This window comes from Diabrotica undecimpunctata, chromosome 10 (genome assembly GCF_040954645.1).
Source record: "Diabrotica undecimpunctata isolate CICGRU chromosome 10, icDiaUnde3, whole genome shotgun sequence".
NCBI classification, from domain to species: domain Eukaryota; kingdom Metazoa; phylum Arthropoda; class Insecta; order Coleoptera; family Chrysomelidae; genus Diabrotica; species Diabrotica undecimpunctata.
Window position 1 is genome coordinate 69,402,946 of NC_092812.1, and position 19,836 is coordinate 69,422,781.

Below are 19,836 nucleotides of genomic sequence, written 5' to 3' on the forward strand. Positions count from 1 at the left end.
GTAATTCAATACGTCAATTAACAATTCGGCAATAAAAATGTGTACAGGCTGCAGGGTTCCATTTCGAAAATCTATTTTGAATTATTTTTATTTTGTTACCATTATTGTATCTTTTCCAGTTCTAATTTATGGGTTTATCATAACTATGTACATATTTTTAGTTTTTTTTTTAATTGTTCTTCGTTATTGTTAGCAGTTACTGTTTTTTGTTGTGAAGTGACTCAGTTTATCATTTCAATTAAAATGTTTGAAATTTATAACATTTGTTTAAATTAATTACCTTATAATTTGATACTTCATTATGGTTGTTTTATTTTTGGTAAGATTTGATCGTTCACTAAAAATTGAATAAAAGTGCGACAACATTGTCGCATATGTCTTTTTCATTGGCTGTTTATGTAGTTTGAAAATCACTTATTGCATTTTAAAAAAAAATTATACAGGGTGTAATATTTAATACGAATCCCTAAATTAATTTTTCCAAAGCCAGTCCTGGAATTTTTTAGTTTAGCTAATACCAGTCGAATGCTTGATAGAAGTGTACTGTATCATGCAAAAATTTAAAAAATCAAATGAGCCGTATCAACACTACAGTAAAATGAAATAAATGGTCAATTACACAAATCACCCTGTTAATTAATAAAGAAGAGGAGTTGACATTTTTTAGTGGCCACATGATATGCTCCCTAAGGGACTCTACATATGGTAGAAGTATGTAAAGTTCCTCATGACTCACCCTGTATACATATTTTTCTTCTTCAAGTGCCCTCTCCGCTACGGAGTTTGGCAATCATCATTGCTATTCGTATCTTTGAAGCTGTTGCTCTAACTAATTGGTTAGATGTGCACTGGAACCAGTCTCTTAAATTGCGCAGCCAAGATATACGTCGTCTCCCCACTCTTCGTTTGCCCTGAATCTTTCCTTGGATAATTAACTGGAGCAATCGGTACTTTTTCCCTCTCAACACATGACCAAGATATTCCAACTTTCTTCTCTTGATGGTGATCAACAGCTCCCGTTCTTTGTTCATTCTTCGAAGAACTACACTATTTGTTACTTTGTGTGTCCAAGGTATTTTCAAAATTCTTCTGTATATCCACATTTCAAAGGCCTCTAGTTTATCGGTATTGCTCTTGTTTAAAGTCCAAGTCTCTACTCCGTACAGCAGTATCGAGAAGATGTAGCATCTTATCAATCTCATTTTCAGGTTTAAGTTAATGTCATGACTTCCCAGAATGTCCTTCATATTAACAAAAGCAGCTCGAGCCTTTCCAATTCTGGTTTTTATTTCTTCTGTGATGTCATTGTTGTTATTAACGCTTGTTCCCAAATATTTATATTTGTGCACCCGTTCGATTTCGTTATTGTGAATGTACAGGTTTGCATTCAATCTTTGTTTTTTTGAAATAATCATGAATTTCGTCTTTTTGACGTTCATTGTTAACCCTTTCTCTTCACTAGCTGTGACTACCTTGTTTAAAATGGCTTGCAGGTCTTCTACTGTCTCCGCTATCAAAACCGTATCATCTGCGTATCTAATATTATTAATTGGTTGGCCGTTAACTTTTATCCCAATCTCTTCTTCCTCCAATGCTTTCTTCATAATTTCTTCCGAATAGAGATTAAATAGCATTGGTGACAGCACACATCCTTGTCTTACTCCTTTTTTAATTTGAATTTCATTTGTTGTGCCATTTTCGATGCGTGCGACTGCCTTCTGATTATAATACAGAGTAGATATTATTCTCATATCGCGAGTGTCTAACTGTTTAGCTTCCAAGATCTCTAAAAGTTGATCATGCTTGACGTTATCAAACGCCTTGTTGTAATCAATGAAACAAGCAAATACATCTTGATTCACCTATATACATATTACACATTGTTATTTTATGATTTAATAGTTACATGAATAAATTTGTGTCGGTGCAACAACCAATATCGCGATCTGTCCCTGGATAGCCGAATTTCCTAAACATTTATACCGCCACTTTTTTCGATGGCGATAGAAATATGGAGGCAACGATACAGCTAAGGAAAATTGCAACTACAAGTAGTCTACTTGACAAACAAAGAAACATTTTAGTCAATAAGCTTGCAATACATCAACCGCGTCCAGAAACTTTTTTTTTTTTGTAATTTTGACATTGATCCAACGACATAGGAACTAAGATTATAGTGACGTCAAGACCTATTCAGTGATATCAGAAATAACACCGAATTGTATTCAGTGACAGTTATTTTGTTTATTAAACACACAAGTTGGACGAGGAAGGAAGACGTGGTCAAAGGAAATTAAATTTTAACTAGATCAGTGAAACAGCGCTTACCCGTTGAGTTGATATATGAATGTTCATGACTACATCCACAATGTTCTAGAACCAATTCCTGCATCATTTTTTTTCAGTAACTACAAATATTTAAAGATAATGCCAGATCTTGCCCAATCGCAGTAACTACCAGGTTCTTTCGTGACTATCAGATATACGATTGGGTAAATGATGAATTTGCTCGCTCAACACCAAATTCCTCAAGAAGTTAATGATTACTGTATTTGATGCATGAACTTTATTTCACATTAAGAACGGAACGTTTGGCTTATGCAGATTAGTGTTGCCAAAACTCTCAGGCACGTGCTGTTACTAAAAAGACAGTCTAGATAAATATATGAGTCATTCTAATCAGAGCCGTATTCAGCACTGTGTAAATGTAGTTAACTTAATTTTACTAATAAGCAGATACGCATAGTTGAATACAGAATAATGCAATATAAATACTTGTTTCTTTAATAGACAGATCTAGGTATGTAATTATTATAGGTCTGATAAAAATAGTGAAATTTTACTATTGTTTAACATTACCTGCCCATTAACGCTTTAGATAAGATTAAACTAAAAGATACAAAAGAAGTGCAAATTTTATTTCATTTGCATGTAAATAATAACAACAATTACAGTGAGTGATCAAATTATTAGAGCTACCTAGTAACATTTTTTTACAAAAAGGGTATATAATTGAGCTGTATAATATATTAATGCGTTTGTTTCCATTTTATTATCTTGTAAGATTTGATGAAAGTACAATAAATAGTCTGAAAATAGTGGCAACACTGCGAGCGTGGCAATACGTGACTCAGATGCTATTTTTGTCAGTGTTGTCCAGCCTAGCTTGTAACTCGTGTGCATATTATTTTGTATTCTTGGTGTTTAGAGTTATAATAAATAGTTTTCATTATATTTTGACAGTCGTATAGGTACAATTTTTTGTGAATTTAGCAAATATTGCATATTCGTTACACCAATGGTACCAAAAGGAAATCTCACCAAGGAAAATGGCGCAAATAAAAACTTTATTACTGAACACTTATCACTCCAGGGGAACAATAGCATCAATTTCTAAAGTTTCAAGAGCAACTGTGGACCGTTTAAAGAAAACATTTGACAAAAATTTGGATTTGACACCACGGCGTAAACAAAAATGTGGTCGAAAAAAAATTTCAATACCATGAGATGAAAGAAAAATTCGAGATATTGTCTTGGCAAACAGAAAACAACCCCGAAGAATTTTATCGAAAATAATGAAAGAGTCTGGCATCAATATTTCACCAATGACAGCTCATCGGCGAATAAAGGATCTGGGGACCCATCGCACTGCAAAAGAGCTCACACCAGCCATGAAGAAAAAGGCTTCAATGGGTCATCACCACAACAGTTTTCTATGGAAGATTATTAAGCAGCTTTTCCTTAAACCATTGTTCAAATGTAGGACCATTCATCTCGTCATGGTAGTCCGCTGAGTCTTTTTTTTAGCTAAAAACCAAAAAGCATCACATTCCACAAAGCCCAATTTACTACTTGCATGCACTATAACATATCGGGGGCCTCGTTGTGTCGGCTGTTTTTGGCCTGTTGATAACCCCTTAACAAACGCATCCCTAACTGAAGTCACTGACAGGTCCCTTCGTTCTTTGGAAACGCTATGTCCGACATTCACCCAAATTTTATTCAAATAAACGACGGTGTATCCTTGGGAACGAAATTTTTGATCTCACGCAAATACTGATGCCTCCATTTTAGAATATCGGGCCGTTCCATCATGGTCGACTTTACTCCTCGTTTGCGAAAAACAAAATTCATTTCATGGAGTGTTCTCCACATTTTTGTGCGTGACATGTTTGCTAAATCGTTGTCTTTTTTAACCAGTGCAAAAACTTTGTTCAATGTCTGAGGTAAATTTTTAAAGAAAAAACTATGCCCAATGGCGCGGAGCCGCGTATGAACTACTTCGTCGTAACTGAACTTTCTGCTGCTTACTCTACTTTTGGTACGTTTTCTTAGTTTTTTTATGTGCCTTAGTCCTCCTTCCGCAGCTTCTTTGCGTATTTTAGAAATAGTACCAGAACCTACTCCCGTCATACTTTATCGATTATACTTGTAAACTTAATTAAATACATTTAAAATAATTTGTCTTGCCGGATGTCCAAGATATTCCCTTGGCTTAATTTTTGAATTTCCATTTTCAATTAACATTAAACTGTGAAGTCAGAACAACTACTAAACAACCAGAAAGCCTTGTTATCATTATAGGTACGAGGTAGGAAGGTAATTAGTTTGTAATGAACATGATTCTAATGGCATGTTGTATTCTCACAGAAAAACAATTAACCTGTCGTTAATATAATTAAAATGATGTAAAATAAAATTAAGTTTTGTAAATAATATTTATTTAATTAAAATTATTTTCCCTACTCTTCATCTCTTGTGTCCGATGGGCGCTTTTGGTCAGTTACCTTAGAAAACATTAATTTTAATTCATTTCTGTGGAAAAGAAAATATAAATACAACCCTGAATCGTGCTTGTGCTCGTCGTGGCATCGGCGCGCTTCTATCGTCCATAAGAAATACGTAGCCCTATCTACGCAATGTTCCATTCTTAACGTGGAACGCTCTTTAGTGGATTTGAAAAATGTATTTATTGACTATTAAAATTTCCGGGCAAAGACTAAGGACATTTTTTAAAACTTTCATCATTTGACGTACATTTTTATAGACAAAAAGGTCTAAAATATATTCATAGTAACTGCTTTTTCAATATCACACCGAATATCTGAATTTTCTATTCTAAGTTGTAAATTATTGGGACTCTTAAATAAAATATCAATTCAAATGACTATAAAATAAAAATATGGGATATAAAATTTTGGTTATAAATTAATTGATCAATATAATTAAATAAATGACTAATAAACAAACAATAATTCCATAGTGCTATAAAAAATAACTTTATATGCAAACTAAAACAAATACATGTTAACGAATAATGTAAAGATATTAACATATTACGTCAAATATGTTACGAAAATATGGCATTAATTAGCAGAATTAGAACTTTAAAATACAAAAATAATCTTTATTAAATACCGAGGGGTCCTTATTGAAATCGTGTCATTATACGTGTGCTCGTAAGTTTGCCTATGTGATAAGTCTTGAAAGAGCCTTGAAAGTCCTAGAGACTTTAAACTTGATACATAGGTTTCTTTTGGTATAAGGAAGAACTCTATTGCATCAATTGATCTTCCTCTTCTCATATTTTTATGTCTTGATGTTATGTTCAATAATTTTGTCGGGCCCTTCGACTCATGTTCACTGTTGATTTCTCATTATGCGGCTCAGTTTGTTTAACTTGAGCTTCTTCACAGTTGAAACAATTTGACATTCTGATGCTGCATCATGAATACTTTCTTAATAATGTGTTTATCGAGTATTTCTGATGTTTCTAAATTTTATTTTTTTTTCTTAATTTATTCATACATAATAAGTGTATGCGAACCCGACAGATCGAAATTTTACGAAAGTGGCCTAAAAAGCTGTAGATATAATTTCGAAAAAAGATGCCGCAATAATTAACTTCAATTTTGGGTTTGTGCGCCTCGCCAACTTAAGTGGCGTTGACAGTAGTTGTACCTGTTCTCAAACCAAACAATGCACGAAATAAAATTTTCTCATGCAGATCCATCTCATTGACCAATGTAATTCACCAGTGCAAATCATGGAAAAAATAGTTAATGAAAGATTGCTATGTATACTAGAAGAAAATCACCTCCTGGCTAACGAGCAGAGTGGATTTCGACAAAATCGAATTACTACGGATAATCTCATTGATTTAGAGTAATAAATTCTTGAATATTTTGCGAACAAACACGAAACTATTGCAATGTTCATAGATATTTCAATAGCATTTGACACAGCATGGCGTTACGACATTATCAGATCACTACATACATAGAATATTAGAAGTAATATCATTAATCACATTTCAAATTTTCTTAAAAAACAATTTTCAAGTAAAAGCCAACGGCTGCACATCTTCAATGAGACATCAAGCAAATGGCACCCCTCAAGGTTCCGTAAAGTGCAGCGCTATTTTTCTTTTCTTCTTCCTCTCCTCTTCTTCTTCCTATTTATAAGCAATTCTGCTTGTTCATTGGCGGATTAATACCTCTATGGAAGGTTGTCACTCCATCTTCTGCGCGGTCGTCCGATATTTCTTCTGTCGAGTGGTGACTTATTTCTCGCTATTTTGACGACAGGGATCTCCTCCATTCTGATTATGTGGTTATTCTATTATTTTTTCCTATTTGGTGTCCATTCATTTATACACTGTACGTTACATTTTCTTCTAATGTCTTCACTTCTTTCGATCTCTTGGCGTATTTTCTGTAATTCTTCTCAGTACTCTCATCTCTGCCGTTTTCAGTAGCCTTTGCGTTGTGGCTGTGTCGGGTCTTATTTCTGAGCCATATGTCATTATTAGTCTTACATTGGCTTTATAAATTCTTGACTTCATCTCAGTGTTTATGTGTCTGTTTCGCCATATAGTGTTATTAAGGCATCCTGCCAGTTCATTTGCTTTTTGTACTTGATCTCTCACTTCTTTGACCAGGTCTCCATTTTACATCTAGTTGGTTCATTGCTGACTACTATTGTTTTAGTTTTCTAAGATGAGATCATATTAAATTCTTTTGCTCTTATGATGATGTTAAATCTGTGACTCAGTCTTTGCAGACTGTCTTCATGTTGGGCTATCAATATTGCGTCGTCTGCGTAACAGAGTATTTTGATTTCTTTGTTTCCCATTCTATATCCTATTCCTTTGTTCTTCTTCTTTATGTGCCGTCTTCTACCGAAGGTTGGCGACCATCAAACGATAGGTTTCTCTGTTTTGTGCCGCATATATTATGTTCGCAGCTTCTGGTATTTGAAACCATTCTCTCAAGTTTTTTAGCCAGGATTTCTTCTTTCTGCCCAAACCCCTTCTACCTTCAATCTTGCCTTTCACGATAAGCTGTAGCAGACTGTACATATCATTACGGAACACATGGCCCAGGTATGACGCTTTCCTCCTTTTAACAGTTGTTAACAATTCCACCTCTTTACCCATCCGTCTTAATACCTCTGTGCTGGTTACTCTGTCTGTCCAAGGTATTTTCAGTATGCGTCGATACAGCCACATTTCTAGAGCGGCTAACTTCTTTATAGTTACTGCTGTTAACGTCCACTCTTCAACTCCGTAAAGTAGCGTAGATAGTACGTAGCATTTCGTGGCGCGCCATCGGAGGTTAACGCTTAGGTGGCGGTTGCTTAAGAGCTTTCTCATTTTGATGAATTTGGATGTTGCTATTTCAATTCGGATTTTAATCTCTACATCTGTGTCCCACTTATCATTTACTGTATATCCCAGATATTTAAATCGGTGTACTCTTTCAATACGTTCGGCTTCAATATTCAGGTCGATATGTTAAATGTTCTTTTTACTTATCACCATAAATTTAGTTTTCTTTCTATTGATCTTCAGTCCAAATTGGTTGCCAGTTGCATATCAAAAATTACTTATTGGTACGCCATTAATCTTGATGCCCTCGTTGTACTCTTCCAGTGCCTCTAACGGGTTAGCGGTTAACTTCCTTTGTTAACGGTTTTAATGATTTCATCCATGATCAAATTGAAGAGCATGGGGCTCAATCCCCTTGTCTTATTCCGCTGTCTATTTCTATAGAATTCGTTTATTCTGATTTCCATTTTGTTGTTTTGGTAGTTGTTTTCGATGGTTTTTATAATATTTAGGGGACCTTCTCTTTTATACAGAAGATAGATTACATCTTTGAGTCTTACTCTGTTAAAGGATTTCTTTAGGTCAATCAGACACAGAAATGCTAGTCTATTATACTCTAGTGATTTCTCAGTAATTTGCTTTATAACGAATATTGCATCTGTACACGATCTTCCACAACGAAAACCCTGTTGTTCATCTGCTAAACTTATCCGCTGATTTATTAGCACTTGTAAAATTTTAGTTATAAGTTTTAGCGTAGTATTTAATAAGTTTTTACCTCTGTAGTTTTCTGACTGTTTTTTATGTCCTTTTTTGAATAGTAGAATTAGTTCGCTCGTTCTCCGTTCTTCCGGTATTCTATTGTGTTTAACGCTATTTTTAATTGCCATAAATAATATTCTACCACCAAAGATTTTTTCGTGGCAGATTATATGCAGATGATCTGGTGTTGGTATCTTCAGGGAAGATACCCAACCGCACAAACCGCACTTCCCGAACTCGAAAACTGGTCGAAGAAAAAAGGATGTCAGTTTTCACTCCCCCAAAACAAAGTGTTTGTTATTTTTAAGGAAAAGTAATCGGATTAAACTGCAACTAAAATTATACAACCAAATCCTAAATTACGCTGATGACATTAGATTTTTAGGGATGATTTTCGATACGAAACTTACATGGAAAAAACATATACTACAAATTAAAAAAACATTACAAAATGGAATCAATCTTATATAATTGCTTAATCCATGTTTATAAAATCCTAATTAGATTTAAACATATATTACGGTTCCATAGTGTATGCATTTGTCAAAGAATCCTTACTACTACGGCATTAAGAATAGCCAGAGGAGCATTCCGGACCATCCCAATCGAAAGTTTGCAAGCAGACACTGGAGAGCACCACTTAAATATAGAAGGATGCACTTAAATATATAATATTCATTTGCCGCTAATTCTAATCCGAAGAATCCAACTGGAAACACTATATTCACCGATCGTTTTAAAAACTTACATACTGAAAATCGTGAATCCACCATTCCACGAAAGAGTTAGGCAATCTCTCATGGCTTTCCAAATTCCGATATCAAATACCTATTCCAACTTCACAAGAATTCCTCCTCTTTGGACAATAAGCATTCCTCAATCCAACACATCCCTAAATATGTTTAAACAGAACGATACTTCCTACTCCTTCCAAATATTGAAGAAGAAATTCAAAGTGAACTAATGAAAGCGAACAAGTGTGTTTATGCATTAAATCGGTTTTACTAAGAAATAAATACATATCAAGAGGTGCCAAATTAAGAATATACAGAATGGTAATTAGTCCTATAGTAACTTATGCAGCAGAGACATGGAAAGTAAATAAAAACAACAAGAAATGGCCCAGATGTGGAAACGAAAAGTACTAAGGAAATATTTGGAGAATTTTGGATCAGAAGGACCAATGAAGATCTGAGAGTTATATTGGGAGCCCAGTTTACTAGGAGTAATAAGAACCCAACGACTAAAAAGGCTATAACACATACAGAGGATGCCAGAGGGTAGACTACTGTTAAGTACAATATGAGGACGTCAGAGAAGAGGTCGACTCAGAGCAAAGTGAAAAATGGATGTCGAAGATGATAAAAAAAGACGTCACAAATTGAAGGATGAAAGCAATGGACAATAAGGTGTGGAGGAGAATGGCGCTAATTATTGTTAATATTACAAAGTTAGAGTTTGAGGTTAATATTGAGAGTAAACTAAATGTAAGATCAAATACCATGTTAAGATAGTATCGTAAGTTTTTTCCTAGTTTTATTTGGAAACTAGGAGTGACTAACGAGAGAATTTTATGATCATTATTAGGTATGGTTGTCTTTGTAAAGACAAATCACATGCTATGTTTTTTTCTGAAGGGTATTCTTAAGTTAAAATTAATTTCATGTAATTGAATGAACTGTTCTCAAATAAAGTCGTCTCAAGAACGCACCTAAAAAATATTGACAATATCATTTTAGTCATCATCTGGTTTAAAATGTATAATATATATCTAAATTGTACATATATATGATGCAGACAGAATCAATTTAGTAGAAGAATTTTTTGTATTACCAAGTAACAAAACAAAACAATTTCTGTAATTTGTATTTTGAGAATGATTTCTGATACCCCTACAAACACATTTAGAAGCTGTAGCTATTTCTCTAGAAGGGACCACAAAAATACATATTTGCACGATTTACTTACCCCCAGGACAACCAATTGATAAACAGGACCTTTTTAACCTCGTGAAACAAATACCTTCTCCGCGTATTTTAACAGGTGATTTTAATGCTTACAACAGTATTTGGGGCTCTACATATGACGACAAAAGAGGACTTATTATTGAGGAATTAATAGATCGGTATAACTTATCACTGTTGAATGATGGACGCCCTACAAGATTCAATATACAAACAGGCGAATCAACGCCCTTGGACTTAACGATAGCGGATAATAACTTCTCTGCATTAATGACATGGAACAGATTAGACTACCCTTATAACAGTGACCATTACCCAATAATAATCACCAATAACTTGTTCAAGCCCAAAAATAGAAAGCACGCCCCTAGGTGGAAAACGAAGGAAGCAAATTGGACATTATTTGAAGATATCATAGAAAAACATGTCACAAACTGTAAAATATCCAACAGTATTGACACAGACATCGAAACCTTCTTCAGCATCATATTAAAAGCAGCCGAGGAAACCATTAAGAAAACTGCACCTATTACAAAACATAAACCAGTCCCTTGGTGGAATGAACAATGTAAGACATCGATCGAAGCTTCCAAAAAAGCCTTTAACAAATACAAAAGACATAAAACACTTAACAATAAAATAGAATTTCAAAAACTTAAAGCTAAAGCTCAGTTAGTAGTAAAAACTTCAAAAAGAAATTCGTGGGCTCAATTTGTGTCCAGTATAAACAGTAGGACCCCTATGTCTGAAATGTGGAAGAATGTCAAAAAAATATCTGGAATACCGGCTTATAACAAAATCACTCAACTAAAGAAAGATAATAAAATAATCACAGATGACCTAGAAATAGCAGAAGAATTTGCTAATATAAAAATAGATCTAATACAAGCAATTATAATAATAATTTTATCAACTTTAAACAGAACGAAGAATGCAATGTAATTATACCGTTTGTAGATGACACAGATGCTTTAAACACCAAATTTAATATAAATGAATATATAGATGCATTAAACTCATTTAAAGAGACTAGTGAGGGTCCAGATAACATCCCAATGATTTTTCTTAAGCATTTACCTGAGAATGCACACAATCATCTTCTTAACATATTTAATATTATTTGGACAGAACAGAAATTTCTAACAGCATGGAGAGATTCTATTATAATACCTATATTAAAACCAAAATGTCCCAAAACAGATCCTGAGTCTTATAGACCAAGTTCGCTAACATGTACTGCATGCAAACTGTTAGAAAAAATGGTCAACCGTCGTCTCCTCTGGACACTTGAAGATCGAAATATTATTATTCCAGAACAAAGTGGTTTCCGACAAAATAGATCAACTCTAGACAATATTATAGACCTAGAAAGCAGTGTACATGAAGCCTTCTCCCTTAATCAAAAATGTATTGGAATATTCTTCGACATTGAAAGAGCCTTTGATATAGCTTGGCGCCACCGTATCATCAGATTACTGTACGATTTAGAAATCAAAGGACATTGCCTTGCATTTATAAAAAACTTCTTATATAAAAGATATATCCAAGTTAGAGTAAATGGTAATTTGTCGTCAAAAGTGGAATTGGAAAATGGAATTCCTCAGGGATCTGTTATAAGTCCTACGCTATTTATAATTGCCATAAATGATGTTCTACGAAATTTAAAACTTCCACTTAAAGGCCGCTTATATGCTGACGATCTCGTAATATTTGGTCAAAGCAAAAACTTAAACAACCTCTCACAACTTGCACAGGGTTTCTTGTTAGATATTGACAAATGGTCAAAGAAAACTGGATTTATCTTTTCAGCAACTAAAACTAAATATATAGTATTTTCCAAAAACAAAGTCAGTACACCAATCTCATTATATCTATACAACCAATCGCTACAACAAAAAGATTCGCTAAAATTGCTAGGAGTTACTTTTGACAGAAAGTTGAATTGGAAAGAACATATCAATAATCTAGCATGTAAATGTTACAGAAGATTAAATTTACTAAAAATTCTAGCACACAAGAATTGGGGTTCAGACAGGAGTACATTGCTAATTATATACAGAACTATGATACGATCACAGCTAGACTACGCGGCTATAGCTTACGACTCAGCATCGAAATCAGTACTTAAAAAGATCGATACTATTCATAACACAGCACTCAGAATATGCCTGGGAGCCTTTTGTACAACACCGATTGAAAGTTTACTTTGCGAAGCAAATGAATTGTCGTTAAATGATAGAAGAGCTTACCTTAGTCTAACATATGCAACAAAAATTAAAGATAATGCAAAAAATCCTGTCTATAGAAATACTTTTACCGATAATTACCCAAACCTTAATGCAAATCACCGTTCTAATAAACCTTTCTATAAAAGAATAAAAGACCATTTGCATCTGTTTGATATTGTCATACCTGAATGTCTTCCATACACATATGATCATAATCCACCTTGGATTCAAAACATACCATCATGTAACTTAGAACTTACGTCATTTGATAAAAACTCCACTAATCCTGATCTAATTATTTCCCATTTTAGAAAAATCATTAGTCGTTATAAAAATCATACCCAGATATACACTGATGGTTCAAAATCATCCGAAGGTGTGGGAGCGTCTGTAGTAACTCCAGAGAAGGTTCTTAAATTCAAACTACCTAATGTTAGTACTATCTATACAGCTGAAATGTATGCTCTCTATCGCGCCATAGAACTAATCAATCTGACAACAAACTCCAAATACATTATTTTAACAGACTCACTTAGTGCCATACAAAGCATCCGACAACTGTATCCAAAAAACCCGCTTTTAAAAAAAATTAAAACAGTGCTTCTTCAGGCTTATATCAATCATAATGAGATAAATTTCATCTGGATCCCATCCCATATAGGAATAAAAGGCAACGAAACTGCTGACCATAGTGCGAAAGACGCGATAGTGAGTGACGTTTCCGAGATCGTAAACACATCAGTATCAATGGATATAAAAGCTTATATAGAAAAATCAATCTTAAGTGCGTGGAAAAATAAATGGAATGTGTCGAATTCAAAATTAAAACAAGTGAAACCCAGCATAGAGGCATGGAATGTGTTACCTAAGTCAAGAAGCCAAGAAATAATAGTAACGCGCCTCAGACTCGGACATACTAGGTTAACGCATGATTACTTAATTAAAAAGTGCGAACCGCCGCGATGTGAAACGTGTAATACGACACTAACAATAATGCACCTACTATGTGAATGTCCCCTCTACAATCAACAACGAAGCAATAACAAGATACCAGGAACACTTATAGAAGCTCTAGGTGCAGACTGTAACTTTAACAATACTCTGAATTTCTTGAAAGACATTAATAAGTACCACAATATTTAATAAACCAAATTGTATTGAAGTAATTGTACCTAATGTAATCCACTAATTTTTCGCTAATGGCCATTTGGTCGATGCGATTTTCTAAATAAAAAAAAAAAAAAATGATTTCTGAAGTGAAAATCGCCAAAATTTACGTATTTTCAACTGAAGTTGTGATTAATTCCCATTAAAGATAGTAAGTAGAGTTAAATAAAAAAATATATTAACCTCCATCTAACGTAAAAAGCTTCATCTGTATTTTAATGCTCAAGTGATCGATTAGTGTTTAAATAGTTTTAAAACAAAAGCTAAAATGTTAAGTTTTTGTGATGATTTCTATTGAACATTTTTAACCAAAAATTAGGAAAACTCATCGTGAGCTTTAACAATTTTTTTAATGTATACTTAATATTAATAATCAGGTACAGTAGTAGAATGATGACATTTTAATAAATATCTTTTATGATGTAGTATTAGTGTTTACGTGGGGACGAATCAGATCCAACGAAGAGGTTGACCTTGACCGCCTTGTGGTGATAAAGTCAAAGAGTTGGCTCTTAATTAAACGCCGTCTTCATCGCTAGATATTTGTGATTTATTTTTTATTTACCTTGCGTGTTAAGGTATACAAATTTATTGCATTCTTTTCGTGGGTTAAAAAACTCTTGAATATGAAATGGTATAATGAGATCGCATTAACACTGTTAGGATTTTATCGAGCACGATCTCCACGAAGTTAGAGTCAATTGCGATCTCGCATGATTGAATGCCTTGGCTCAAACCCTTTATTTTGATAAGGATAAGGCAAGAACGATCAATGACATGATGATTAATATTCGCTCCTGTAATGATCGCCTTTGGTTGCCTTAGATTTGCTTAATGTATACATTTCCCAATTTTATATTTAAAACATTAAATAGTTTGGATAGTAAAACATTTTGGAATACAATGTGTTCTGGACAGTATATAAATACCTACCGATCCATAAAGCAATCCACACCTGGCCATGCACAAATACTGACAGGTAACCACACCTTGAATTTTCATTTGACCAATTCCCACTGTCGTCCGTTGTAATATCGCTGAAACAAAGGAAAAATCATTTATATATAATCTACAATTATATATAATTTATATATAATGACCTTGTTCCAAAATGATTTCTTCCCGACGTTGGGCAGACTGCTAGAGCAGATACTATCAAAGTCCATATGATCACGGTTGTTTCGTCGCAGCTTACCTTTGATAATACATGCCACAGCGGTAGGAAAAACGTCAGGAAGAAATAACTCCAGACCAAGGCCTAGAAGTCCGGAAATTAATGCCTCAAAGAAAGGCCGTGAAGGCTATATTCTTTAATAAATTATTAAGTTAATATATTCTTATTATATAAACAACAGTTCTAAATATTTAACAACATTCTACTTTCAGAACCTCTTCCTGATTCCTTGAGTCCTTGTCAGGACGTGGAGAGCGTCTAAATATTGTTATCTTCCTGCTTCCAATGGATGTGATCATATGCAAGATAGACAGCTTCATTACAGTCTTCATTTGGCCTGCCCCTCTTGGTGGAGACCTTCCTCGTGTACTTCTGCTTTCCAACTGCCCTTATACTATCAATAGTCTCCGTTTTTCTGACTGTGCGGCCAAAGTAATTAAGGTATGCTCGGTTTACTTTTTTTAATAGGCTGCCTTTTATATTAAGTTCTTCCAAAATTAATAGGTCGTATCTGTGATCTGTCCAGGACATGTGAAGAAATCTTCTGTAGAGCCACATTTTGAAACTTGGATCTCTTAGAACCACATCTGTAGTTTATTTCACAGAGGACGACGTAAAATATGTCAGAAGGCATGGATACCTGTCTCTTCTCTTTTGTAAAGATGTGCATCGCCAGCTATCGCCACCGTCCCGCCAACGCTCTGTACATACTCACTCCCACCGCTGACTTCCACTTCCATCGATGCTCGTTGGAGATGAAAGGCCGATAATGGTATAAAACAAGAGCCGCCGAACGAGAGAATCTAGTTTTATCAGAGTGTTGATCTGGGAACCCTTACCGGTCTTAAAGTGTTGATCTGAGTCGGACCTGTTCCATGTCTAAGAGTTGATGTCTAAGAGTTGAGTTGATATGACTTCCCGCTCCTTTCCAGATCGAGTGTTGATCGATCTGTCCACTTCTAACCCATCATTACTTCTCTTCAACGTGTGTATATTAACACACCGTATTTTTGTTTCGGTTTTTTTTAAAGAGCTATCCGCCACTTTCTACTTGTCTATCTTCGTTGATACTATGATGTTTCGATGCAGATGGACTCCATCTGATAATGGTAGTGCCGAAGACAAATGCGAAGAGCGAAAGAGATAATTGTTAGCCTGGCTTCTAACTTACTTACAGAAAATAGGCATAACTATGTGTGTTTTAACTACTTAACAACCACTAAAATATTTGAAAATACCTCTACTCTCAGTCCAAATTACTATAATTTGTTTATAAAGGTATTAGTTCATATGTTAGAGCCAAAGAACGATTGAGCTAGAGAAAAGTAAGATCCGTAGCCAAACTTTCTACTTAACAGTACTAAAATGTATAATATGTACTTCAACCGTGAGATCGTAGTCTTATAGCGTTTCAAAAAATGGATAAGGATTCCATCCCGCTACTCTAACTTATTATTAACTATTCTTCCAAAAAAGTTATGATGATCGTTGGAATCAGCGACATTATCTTACTTGTGTCGGCTTGAATGGGTCTATAAGAGCTTTTAAACAGCATGGAATACGTAAAAAACAGGTACAGAAAAGTTTCAGAACAGCTCTAGATCTGTAAGCTGTTTTAGATTTGATTTAGGTGCTCTACACATGATGTGTATCTGTTCAAAAGCTGTTCTAGACCTTTACAAGCCGACAAAAGGTCAAATAATGCCGCTGTTTTCGACTGTCACCAGAATTTTCTCAGGAGAATTTTAAACACAGTCAGTTTTGTTTTTAAAAATAATTGTCACTAACGGTCTACTGGAGGTACCAGGTCACATCTAATACCACATTAGGCTACACATCTACATTAGGAGTTTTGTAGGTATGGGCCCTTATTATTATATACTAGTTAAACCATAAGCCACCAAATTATTACAAAAAAAATGGAGACTAAAAAGGACCCGAAAACTAACCAAAGTACCTCTAAAAAGGATGCCCAGCAAACTAAGGAAGTTCTACCAATCCCAAAATCATCGGAACAAAAACCAACATTAGAAAACGATTGGAGTACTTCCTATTTTGGCAATGCTTATCCAGATCACAAAAAAGGAGGCTCAGGAATATACAGGAGTATAGAGAACGAACTGCGACCAGCAGAAGTGCTTCCGATGAGAAAATTATAAAAAGAGCAATCCTGTAACTGCCTTTCCAAAAGATTGTGATTTTGGAAGTTACAAAATCGTCCTAATGGGGATCAAGATAAAACGAATCTCCAAAACTATACGGACCAAATGGTGTCCGGGATTGAAATGGGTTCATAAAAGATGTCCTAATGAAACTTATAGATGAATTTCTATCTGGCCTTCTATGTGAAGGATATCGACTTATGGATGGGTACTTTGAAAGTTAATATTGGCTTTAATATCACAAAGCTTTCTATCAAGCCGCATTTACAAATCTGACTAGAAATCTGTTAAGGTTAACATTTTTAGAGACCAAAAGTGGGGATATGAAGGGGAAATTAGCCCGTCTTTGTAAACACAATGCAGGACTCAGGATGGAGCGCTTATCAATCTTGGGCTTCAAGGCAGGCGGCCGCCAATAGAAGACTGTGCGAGTATTCGGGTCGGTAAAAAGTTTTAGTACCAACCCCATCGTGGTAATATTATACAGTTAGAGGAACATAAATCTACTTAGACTGAGAACACTGACGAACTCTGCGACAATCACTCACAATGACACAAAGGTAGTAAATCAAGGCTGCCAGAGAAATCAATAATAAAACCTGTCATTTAAGAGGACTAAGTGAAATCAGACGAAAGGAATAAAAATGTAACCAAATATTTACAGCATCGGTCACCAACCAGTCGATCGGTCATACGCGACTACTATTAATAACTCTTGAGTAATCGGGTACATGCAAGTTACATGAACAGTCTGATGGGGTTTGCGAGGCCCAGTTTTTATTGTACACAATACATTAGAAAAGATTAAAATAAAACTATTTGATATATGTACAATTTTTTTTATTTCATTTTTAATACATCTTAACCATTTTAAACCCATTGGTGCAAGTTTGTCTATGGTTTTTCTTTCTTCTCTAGTATTTACGTCATCAAAACGCAAGCAACGTAGCAAGAATACAAATCGCCTAGGAGCCATAGTAGCTCGATATACCTCTTCGCCTGTTCCATCAGTAGCCCAAAACTCTTTGCAATTTCTTCGGCTAACTTTAAAAACCCCAGCTAGTTAGGTATAATAGACCAATTAACACCTTTATTTCCACAGCATCTGTAGGTCTGGCTTCATTCGGATCTGCATAATTGTTTCTTAGTTTAGAAATAAATATGTTTGTGTTCTGTACAATGGTTTCGAGAATATTATCATCAATAAAACATTTCCAACACTGTAAAGGATCAACTGCTTGACGAGCATTTCCTTTTGAACCTGGTAATTATGAAATTAAATTATAACTTCTTGTCCGAACATTTTTTGGAGGCGCATGTTTTCTCCAGGATACCCCATCTTGTGCACAATAAAAGAGCCGCCGGTTTTCCGTATTTGTTTCAAAATATTTTGAAGTTGCAGGTTCCTCCCCAAATCCTTATTCCAATTCTGTTTCCAATTTTTCCTCCCATTCTTCTTCTGTGCCTGTGTTGTGGTCACTTTCTTTACACATGTCTGATTCTGGCTCGCTTTCCAAATCAATATTTTCTTCTTCTACTTCATCATAGAGCTGTTGTAATCTTTGAATTTCTTTCAGATAAGGATACATCACTAAAATCTGAAATATAAGAGAGAAAAAATTAAAGGCTGGAACATTACTATATTTATATATAACCATATGAATTAAAATACTTACTAGTAGGCTATACTTCACAAAAAACTGAAAAATAAATTTACTTGTCGAAATCACAAAAGTTACTCGAATAGTCGGGAAAAGTTTGACAAACCAAAAGTGCAAATAACTAGCGAACTATTATACACTAATGCAAACCACGTTGTTCACTGTTGTTCGACATGTGGACGGAAAGGTACTGACGAACGCAGCGCACTCCGACATAAAATAAGCAGTGAGGCATTAGAAATAAATTGTCGCTGGTCTCACAGGCCACGCCCGACTACTCAAGGGTTAAAGTCAGTCGCGGCAATCCAAAACGTATAAGTTAAAATATATACCCAATGATAATATTTATTTGTAAAAAAATACGTAGAACGGTTTGCGCAACGTAATCTCTAACTGCTGACCCCATCGTCTTGTATCATTTTTCAATCGCCGTTCCATTACATCATTTACCTCCTCCTCCACGCAGTACTCTGTTTTAGTTTCGGTACGAAAGGTTGCTACTACTACACAAACCTATCCATCAAAAATATACCTACTTACATATATTATTTACTACAATAAGTATAGTATACTTAGTATAGTATAGATATTTGTATCAACGGCAACTGATGGGGCTACTGCTATGGCAAGTATTCATAATAGTTTTATTGCTCTTTGTCACAAAGACGAAGACTTTCTTGACTTCAGTAACTACCACTGCATAATTCATCAACAATTATATAGTAGTAAAAGATTAAATACAAAGCATGTGATGTTTAAGCAATATAAGCTTAATGTCTTTTTGACAATTCACCCTGTGACCCAACCCTTTATTATTTACTTCTTGAGCTATCCTCTTTCCAACGACACCTTATACGTCACTATCCAACCAGCCATATATCTTTAACAAACAAGTTCTGGCCCTGCAAAATTTATAAACATTTAAGAATTTTTATAAACAATTAAAGGAATCTCGAAAAGAAATTGACCGATCGGATCTTACGAAATCTCATTCAATATTGATTTGATACGATAAAAATAAAAATAATTAAAAAACACCGTTTTTGCACCTTAAAAGTGTCATAAAAAAATTATAACCATGGAGTTGTGAACACTTGGAGATTACTCCA

General features: G+C 34.6%; 1 protein-coding gene across 1 annotated transcript in view; it reads right to left on the minus strand.

Moving 5' to 3' along the window:
- LOC140452352 (uncharacterized) overlaps nt 1-19,836 on the minus strand; it is a 328,430-nt gene that overhangs the window by 80,803 nt on the left and 227,791 nt on the right. The window contains exon 2 of the mRNA XM_072546556.1: nt 14,664-14,767. Within this exon, the coding sequence (XP_072402657.1) occupies nt 14,664-14,767 (104 nt within the window). The remainder of the gene's footprint in view (nt 1-14,663; nt 14,768-19,836) is intronic.